Source organism: Lygodium microphyllum, chromosome 17, assembly GCF_053477565.2.
Source record: "Lygodium microphyllum isolate KBCC chromosome 17, Lygodium_microphyllum_v1.1.10, whole genome shotgun sequence".
Lineage (NCBI taxonomy): Eukaryota > Viridiplantae > Streptophyta > Polypodiopsida > Schizaeales > Lygodiaceae > Lygodium > Lygodium microphyllum.
In genome coordinates, this window is record NC_141151.1 from 141613919 (window position 1) to 141622496 (window position 8578).

Sequence of the window (8578 nt, forward strand, 5' to 3'; positions counted from 1 at the left end):
CACAGTGTGATGGAAGTATAGACTCTTCCAAAGACTGGAGCAATCCAGCATTCTCTCAGAAAAGCACTAGTGAGGACCATACCACTCAGCCACAACTTCTTGAAATATGTCAAAATAATGGACCATGTGCAACTAGGAAGTGATGTGTGTTTGTGTGAAGTAGCCACCTGCTGCAAAGGGATTCTGCATCCACTTCATTCAAATAACTTGACATTTAAGTACTCCAACAGTTGAACTAGTGAAGTTCTTTAACCGTTTGTGCTCTCGAGTTTTTTTATTTTTAAGGGTTTACGTGTTGTCTGAAATATCATGTGTAAATATCTTGTTTCTCCATTGTAAAGATTCACATAGTAGAAAACAAGGTTACCCGCATCTAATTTCAGGTGTAATCTTCATGCATGATGAACTGCAGGCTTCTGAGGACATGCTGCAAAGTCAAGAGGCAAAGTCACAGGAAGTTCTAGTGACTGTTGGACTGACCAATGAGCATTTGTCTTCTGGTCAGAGCCATGCTAAGGAAAGCTTTGAACACCTTCAAGAGCTTGGAAATAATCTGTGTCAGTCACTTGAAGAAGATATCTTATCACAAGGTGAACACGAATCCTGGATATCACCCCCTAACAGTGGCTTCTCAAGCGGTTCAAATAAGGAGGCTCAAAATCCACTTGAAACTTTCTGGTTAGAATCAGGAGAACCTTTAAGCAGTTCTAGGATGTGGGAATCGACAATTATGTCTGATGTTCAAGAGCAAAAGGATTCAAATGATCTCATGGTGGATTTCTCCGCATTGGAGGTTGAAGACAAAAAGCGTCAGGCTTCACCTACATTGCACAGTCAAGAAGAAGCCACATTCTTAGCAACAAGTACAGGTTGTGAAGAGGATTATGCCAAAGCTGGGCTAGATACTAAGGATGACAGTCCGAAGCAGGACTTTTTAGAGGCTCCTGCAGGTTCAGCTGGACTTGCATACAACAGTCCAAATAACATGCTAACAGATTCCATGGGTCCTTCATCTGGCTTCATGAATGTGGTTGAGGACATTCAAACTGGCTCTGATGCAAGGCAAAAGCATGAGTTTTCTTTCCATATAAAACACGCTCTTGGAAGCAATGATGATGCTTATGACCCTAGGCCAAGAGCTTTGGGTGCTGTTATGCGACAACCATCCTGTAGTAAGTCACTATTGAATGCAAGATTGTATGTGGCCTAGATGGGCATTCTGCCCAAGTGTTTCAAGCTACATTTGTTTTTAGTTCCAAAAGCTAATATAGAACCATGATATGCAGAAAAAAGTGCATATGCTGTATCTGTTCTCAAGAAAGTAGAGTGCAAGCTTGACGGACTTGATAATGAGAGCAGAAGGTGCCAGATGCTCTTTTGCATGAAGCTCTCAAACAATTGCTGCTTACCTTTTTTGCATAAAAATTATACTCTGGTAATTTCATCTTTATTTCTTGTTTAAACAGGCACTTCACAGTTAGTGAGCAAGTAGATCACCTCCTTCGTCAAGCCATGAGCATAGACAATCTTTGCAACATGTATGAAGGATGGACTCCATGGATTTGAAATACATAATGCAGTTGAAATTGGGATGCAGTTGGTACAATGTTGATCGAGTGCACCATTTGCTCGTGCTCATGGTTTGATGGTGTTTGGGTTGCTAAGTTCATCAAGGCAAGCTGTATATTTACTCTTTCTAGAAATCTCTGAACATGACTATTAGCATTGTCTCATTTTTGGAGTAGCTGATTTCACAGGAGAAGACAGGGAAATTCATCTGGGGAAAGGGAATATCTTCCTGCCTTGCATTTGAACGTGGTGATGCATCGAGAAGAATCTGATAGCTGCTTTCTGAATTCCAGGCAGTCGAAGAGCTAAGACTTTGTCCAGGTTTGATCTAACTTCATTGTATTAAATCATGTTTCACTTGATGCAAAATATAATAGCATTGATATTGTTGAATGTTGATAAACTCGTCGAATAATAAAGATCTAACCTGTCCAGGTTGGTATGATGTTGCAACACAAATGTTTGATGTTAGTATCAAGCATATGACCTACCAATTGGCAGTCTCTTGCAAGTGAGGCAGGTATGCTAGCACTGGCTGCTATCATGCATGCTAACCACCAATCTGCAGTCCTTGTGATAAAGGCAGGTATGTGGGTTCTAACTGCTCCTGAAGCCTGTGGCTGCTTGACCATATACCATTTTCTAAACCTGCAGTTCTTTTTTCCAGTGGGTAAAGGAGCATTGGAGGCTTTTGCCTTGGAAGCCTCAAGGTGATGCTTTGCACCCTTTGAAAATAACAGGATGGGGATATTATATCATGTACCCTGTTGGGAAGGGTTGTACAGCATTGTACTCGTGTAATATAAGTTGGATCATCTATTACAGCAGATGCATCAAAGAGATCAGTGGGAGTCTGTGTTGGCATACATGTTATCCAATAATGCAGTCCCACACTTTTGCAGCTGAATTACTTTTTGCAACAAAAAAAGGGAACTGTAGAAATGTGCAGTAATAGTTGAAACTGAGTCGGTGTCATTTCATGATTGGCTTTGTATGGTTGCATGTGCCTCATGGACACACATTTCATGAAGGGTTGCCCATGCTAGGTTTCAGCTGGTTTGTGCTTGTATTGAGTGATCATTTAAGCTTTAATCATTCTTCAATGCTCAAACAATGAAAGTTGCATGGATAAGGGGAAAAAAAGGAGGATTTACCAAGTAAAGGCTTGATCTCATGAAAAACCATGTATCCTTCTAGAACTCGAACTCTGTATTGAATACCAGTAAAGCATCACCAAGTGTGTTGAAAGTTGGTAAACTATTCCTAATCTGAATGCAAGTGGAAGGATGTATACAGCTATTGTGGCCAAGAAAGCATTAAGACATGCTTAAGGGGATACTTAGAACCAACCCAAAATAAAATGATGAAGAGGAGAGCAAGATGTCCAGAATACAAGACATGGAAGTTGGTGCATCATGTAGGCCTTTTACAGCTGTCCCAATGTTCTACACATAACAAGCTGTGGCTACATCTTAGGCTAGAAATAAACAGAATGATTCCAAAAGGCATGTGATAAGATGCACACTAAAGTAAATATATCTTTTGGGGCTACTTGTGGATTAGCTTAGAAGGTCCCATTTGCAGATCCTTGATTTGGAGAGAGCCTTCATGGTATGAAGTGCCTTATCAAGCCTTCTTGGTATCAAGTGCCTCATCTTTCTTATTCTTTCTTTTGATCATGTTTGTTCTCTAGGTGTCTCATGGTTATGCAAGAGTTGCATGTGTAGATGGGATTTTCTAAATTTACCATTGTTGGAAGTGTGTATGTTGCTGCCACAATGAGTATGCTCTAGGCGTTATTTGGTAAAGGGGGCACTATTTTCAATGTTTTCATCTTATGCTTGATATTTTTCTTCTTCATTAAGGGACTTAATAATGCTAGAGAAAGTTGGAGGGTGTGTCAAGGGAAGTAATAAGTAGGCAGTCCGCACCTAGATTCTCCTAGTGTTACGCATTGGTGTTATATTTTGCATTGGTTTACTTCATTATCCTTTATTGTGTCAATTGAACTTTTCATGCCTTGTGATGGCAACTTTCCAGTGGATGTTTGTCCCTTTAGTCAGTGCACTCCTACTTGAGATAACACTACATATATAGAATTTCATTATTTACTATGCATTACATGTCCAAAATACGAATACATAGTACATAATAAAGACTAATTTGTCAACGTTATATCAAGAGCTAAATGAGAATCTGATGAATCGCTTTGACCTAGCAGATAGTATTCTTTATGATGGTGGACAAAAGAAGTACATGAGAGAGATGACTTTGACCTTCCCTATTTTTTCCTCTCTTTAGCATAGCATTTGTTGGAGGAGATAAACTTGCACCACAGGAGAGAGAGAGAGAGAGAGAGAGAGAGAGAGAGAGAGAGAGAGAGAGAGAGAGAGTTATATTAACGTCTTCTAAAGACCAAAACTGGCCTATGAGACAAACTGTGATACAACTGATGAGGTCCAGCTATCCAAAATAAAAGTGCTGAATGAAAAGCTAAAAACTGGAAACTGAAAATACGGTACTGTGAGTGTGATAAGTGTCGTGCATGTGTATGTTCGTATGTAGCTCTGGAACTCCAGATAATGGCTACAAAAGGGGAACAAATGTCGGTTGTGATAGGGGAACAACTGTCGGCTGTGATAAAGTGGTGCGATGTGTATATGTAACACATGCAGGGAGATATACTATCCTGGGATGTAGTAGCAGTCGTCGAAGTCGCTAATAGCAGGTGATCCCTCCTGGATGCAGGATGTGGTACATCGGCGGTGGAGAAAAAGCAAACTGGAGATTTGAGATCCAATGTGTCGAGTGTCATCGGATCTCAGTCTGCTGTTAAGGTCTTGGACGCTTGAATGGGCCAAGTTGGATGGCTTAATCAATCAACGCCCCTTGTGTATGCATAGAAGACTAGGGTTGAAACCTCGTCTCTTGTGAAGAATTTTGTAAGTTGCCTTTGAGTGGAGACAATGGTCACAATCATTTCTTCTATGGGAATGCATGGAGTATTAGAGATAGGCAATGATGTCAGTCCAAGGAGTATGGCTAGTACTGTAGGCCAATCACTTTTGATGGCTTTAGGAAGCATCACAAAATTAGAGAGATTCACCACTTGTAGCTTCCACAAAGATGCACTGAGGTACATAAGACCTTGACAATTGTAGTTGTAAGTTTATAGAGAGAGGAGACAAAATTAGACATTACTGTATCCTTTGGTTGATATCCTTTGCTTTGCCTATTGTTGGCTATTCTCAATCTTTTTCATATTTCCTTTGAATCCATCTACACTTGATAAATAGGAAAGTGATAGAATCAGTTAGAACTTAGAATGCATGGCTTTAAAAGTAGAAAAAAGACGAATAAAATACAATCACAGAGAAAAATTTAAACGCCAAGTAACTCTAGTTCAAGTGGATCCTTCATTGCATATTTTTCTATCCCTTTTTGTTCTCCCTTCTCCTCCTCCCAATAACATCCCAATATACCATGACCCATTGGAGAGAGAGAGAGAGAGAGAGAGAGAGAGAGAGAGAGAGAGAGAGAGTTATATTAACATCTACAAAAGGCCAAGTTGGCCTATGAGACCAAAAGGTTACATACAAAATGTTTGGGAAGTTTTCCGTCCTAGTAAAGCTACTATCTGGCGTTATGTTGAACTAGGTGAGTAGGTACTAAACGGTATATAGACTCCATACAATTCAGATGCACTTTAAGTGCAGTGTGGAACTGCTCATGGAGCATGGTTATCTTAAGATGTTTCGCATGGGCCTGTCTAGCATAGAGAGGCTGAAGTGGTGGGGTATGGTAGAGAGAGAGAGAGAGAGAGAGAGAGAGAGAGAGAGAGAGAGAGAGAGAGAGAGAGAGAGAGAGAGAGATTTTACTCATCTCCAACTCCCTTCCCCATAGTCGTCATATTCTTTTCCCTCTTGTCATGCTTATTTATTGCATGTAATGTTCCATAGACTCCCCCGCGATCCTCCTTTTGCTTTCCTCCATTATCAACCTAGCTGATTCGAATAAGAGGCTAGATTTAGTTGCCAAGAAGATGTCAAAACACCACCAAACTCATGGGAAGAGCAGTTGAATTATTGCCATAACTCATTAGCCTTACAAAGGCCTTTTAGCTATTTCATCTTTATGTTTCTTGTACCCCCATTCACATGCCCATAGAGGCTGACCCCCACCCCCACTTGGAGACAATAGAATCATGTTCCCATAATAGACCTACCCAAAACTTCGATGTGCTTTACCAAGTGTTGACACCTTCTTAGTACTCAAGTTTTTGTGGTAGAAGTCTTGACCACGTGCCTTTCCTATCATGGCCAAGCCTTGTCTTCCTCGGTCTCTTTTCTTCAAGTATTTTTTGTGTATCTTGGAGTGTTAAATATATCAATTTACCTCAAAGGGGAAAATGTTGGGGGTAAAGGCGCCTCCGCCGTGCCGCCCCGTGTATTACTACACTGACAGTATCCGCCACTGCACACTGCAGGTGGCGGGCGCCCGTCACGTCACTTTATTCTTTATTCTTTTAGTGACAGTTTGAATAAAGAAAGGCCCGGTCACACATTGTGACTGTTGGAGTTCCCATTTCTTGTCTCTCTCTTTCTTGCTCTTGCTCTCTCGCCATAGCTCGCGTGCAAGCTTCGATCCTTCTCACCTTTCAACTGGTATCAGAGCTTGGCATTCTCTTGCTCGAGCTCGACTCGGTGCTTCCCGACCTTCGCATCGACTCGCTTCACGCATTGGGCCTCCATCTCGGCAGCCATAGCCGACCTCGAGCTCCCGACTCTCCCCGGCGTCCCGAGCTCCATCCCGGCCTTCTTGAGCTTCATCAGGGCCTTGCCCTTGAGGTATTGCTTCAGCATTTGCAGGCATTTGAGTGTATTCTCAGTTTGAAACAAGGCAGGAACAAAGGGCAGCCACTCTTCTTTAGCTCCATAGCTCGCGTGCAAGCTTCGATCCTTCTCACCTTTCAACTTGTACACCCACTTGCATGGCAAAGCCTTCTTGCCCTTAGGCAAGGCAACCAAATCCCAAGTCTCATTCTTATGCAGGGAGTCTATCTCAGACTGCATAGCCCTCTCCCAGGAGTGACTGTCACCCTTGCGCATAGCCTCATCATAAGTGAAAGGCTCTCCTGCATCTGTAACCAAAACATAATGCATAGAGGGCTGAAATCTGTCAGGTGGACGTCTGTCTCTAGCAGACCGTCTCACCGCAGGCTTTGCTGCCTGTCTAACTGCCTGTCCAACACCCTGGCCCGGTGGAGGAACTGCTGCAGGCTGTACTACTGGCTGTGTTGGAGCTCTAGGCTCCTCCTGAAAGATCACTCTGCGGATCTCAACCACCTTCTCAGGCTGCCTGTGCATCTTGTCTTCATGGAAGACGACATCATGGCTGCGTACTATTTTCCGCGCCTGCGGATCCCATAGGCGATAGCCCATCTCTCCTGACTCACCATAGCCAAGGAATATGCATTTAATGCTCTTTGGATCCAATTTACTCCTCTTGTCCTTGGGCACATGGCAGAATGCCTCACATCCAAAGACACGGAGATGCGCATAAGAGGGTGGCTTACCAGCCCAAACTTCCTCTGCAACCTGGAAATCCAATCCACTGGAAGACGATCGGTTTATGACATGCACTGCCGTACTAACTGCCTCAGCCCAAAAACTCTGGGGTAGGCCTGCATGGCTAAGCACAGAGCGCACACGCTCCTGAATAGTCCTGTTCATGCGCTCAGCCAAACCATTCTGGGGTGGGGTGTAAGGGGCGGTCAACTGACGCTTAATACCCCTGTCATCACAAAACTGCTCAAAAGCACGTCAGACATATTCTCCCCCATTGTCAGTCCTAAGGTATTTCAGCCTATACCCAGTCTGGTTCTCAACAAGAGCAAGAAAGAGAGAGACAAGAAATGGGAACTCCAACAGTCACAATGTGTGATCGGGCCTTCCTTTATTCAAACTGTCACTAAAAGAATAAAGAATAAAGTGATGTGACGGGCGCCCGCCACCTGCAGTGTGCAGTGGCGGGTACTGTCAGTGTAGTAATACACGGGGCGGCACGGCGGAGGCGCCTTTACCTCCAACAACCTTCCACTTAAAGGCGAATCTGCCCTAGTGAGAGAGAAAAGAAAAAGAAAAGACAGTACAAATGTACATAGGTACAAGGGATGAGGAAAGGCGACATCTCATCCAACGCCCATCAACCTCCTGAGGAAGGCAAAGCGCTCAGTAGTGAGGCTCTTTGTGAGCAGGAGATCTTGACAAGGTCAACAGACCTGTCCTCCACGACACCACGTATGAAGTGATACCTCATCTCAATGTGTTTCGTCTTCGCATGGAAGACCGGATTCTTAGCCAACTGAATGGCACTCATAGAATCCGAATGCAGTGTAGGTGTAGCATCAATCCCAAGGTCAGCAACTAGACGGCCTAACCATATGGCCTCCTTGCAAGCCTCAGTGGCTGCAACATACTCGGCCTCAGTGGTAGACAAAGCCGTACACTTCTGAACCTTGGACATCCAAGAGACAGCCCCTCCAACATAGGTGAATACATAGCCAGAAGTGGACTTCCTACTATCTGCATGTCCTGTATAATCGGAGTCAGTGTACCCCACGACCCCTGTATCCTGGCTGCCATAGCAAATACACATATCTGCTGTGCCCTTCAGGTAGCTCATATCTTCCCTTCCCTTTGCATTGGGCCTTCATGGCTTGGTATGTGCCTATCTTGGGCCATCATTGAGCCCCCTCCCAACCATCCTAACTCCACGTGATTGGTAGCAGCACTCCAGGCCTCAACACGCTGAATATGGCGCCCATTTTCAGACTTTGACCTCCACGTTTTACAACTGAATGCTTTGTTGCTCATGGAGTACTCATCATTGGCCTATTTGGAGGGCATTTGAGCCATTTTTGGATGTCATTTTGATGCTTTGGCTTGACATTGAGGTTGGGAGCTGATCATTCTCAGTTTTGAAACTGTCATTCACTGCATAACAGTGC

At 43.6% G+C, this 8578-nt stretch overlaps 1 protein-coding gene across 5 annotated transcripts in view; it reads left to right on the forward strand.

The window, feature by feature from the left end:
* LOC148022421 (uncharacterized) overlaps positions 1-2534 on the forward strand; it is a 68074-nt gene extending 65540 nt beyond the window's left edge. The window contains exons 7-12 of one of the 5 annotated variants that reach the window (XM_087698038.1): positions 413-1172; positions 1287-1435; positions 1598-1674; positions 1746-1890; positions 2005-2155; positions 2237-2534. In XM_087698038.1, the coding sequence (XP_087554164.1) occupies positions 413-1172; positions 1287-1435; positions 1598-1612 (924 nt within the window). In that variant the 3' untranslated portion in view covers positions 1613-1674; positions 1746-1890; positions 2005-2155; positions 2237-2534. Of the gene's footprint in view, positions 1-412; positions 1173-1286; positions 1436-1466; positions 1675-1745; positions 1891-2004; positions 2156-2236 lie in introns of all 5 variants that reach the window. The other 4 variants (XM_087698037.1, XM_087698035.1, XM_087698034.1 and 1 more) reach the window with 4 other exon arrangements.
* The last annotated feature ends 6044 nt before the right edge of the window (positions 2535-8578 follow it).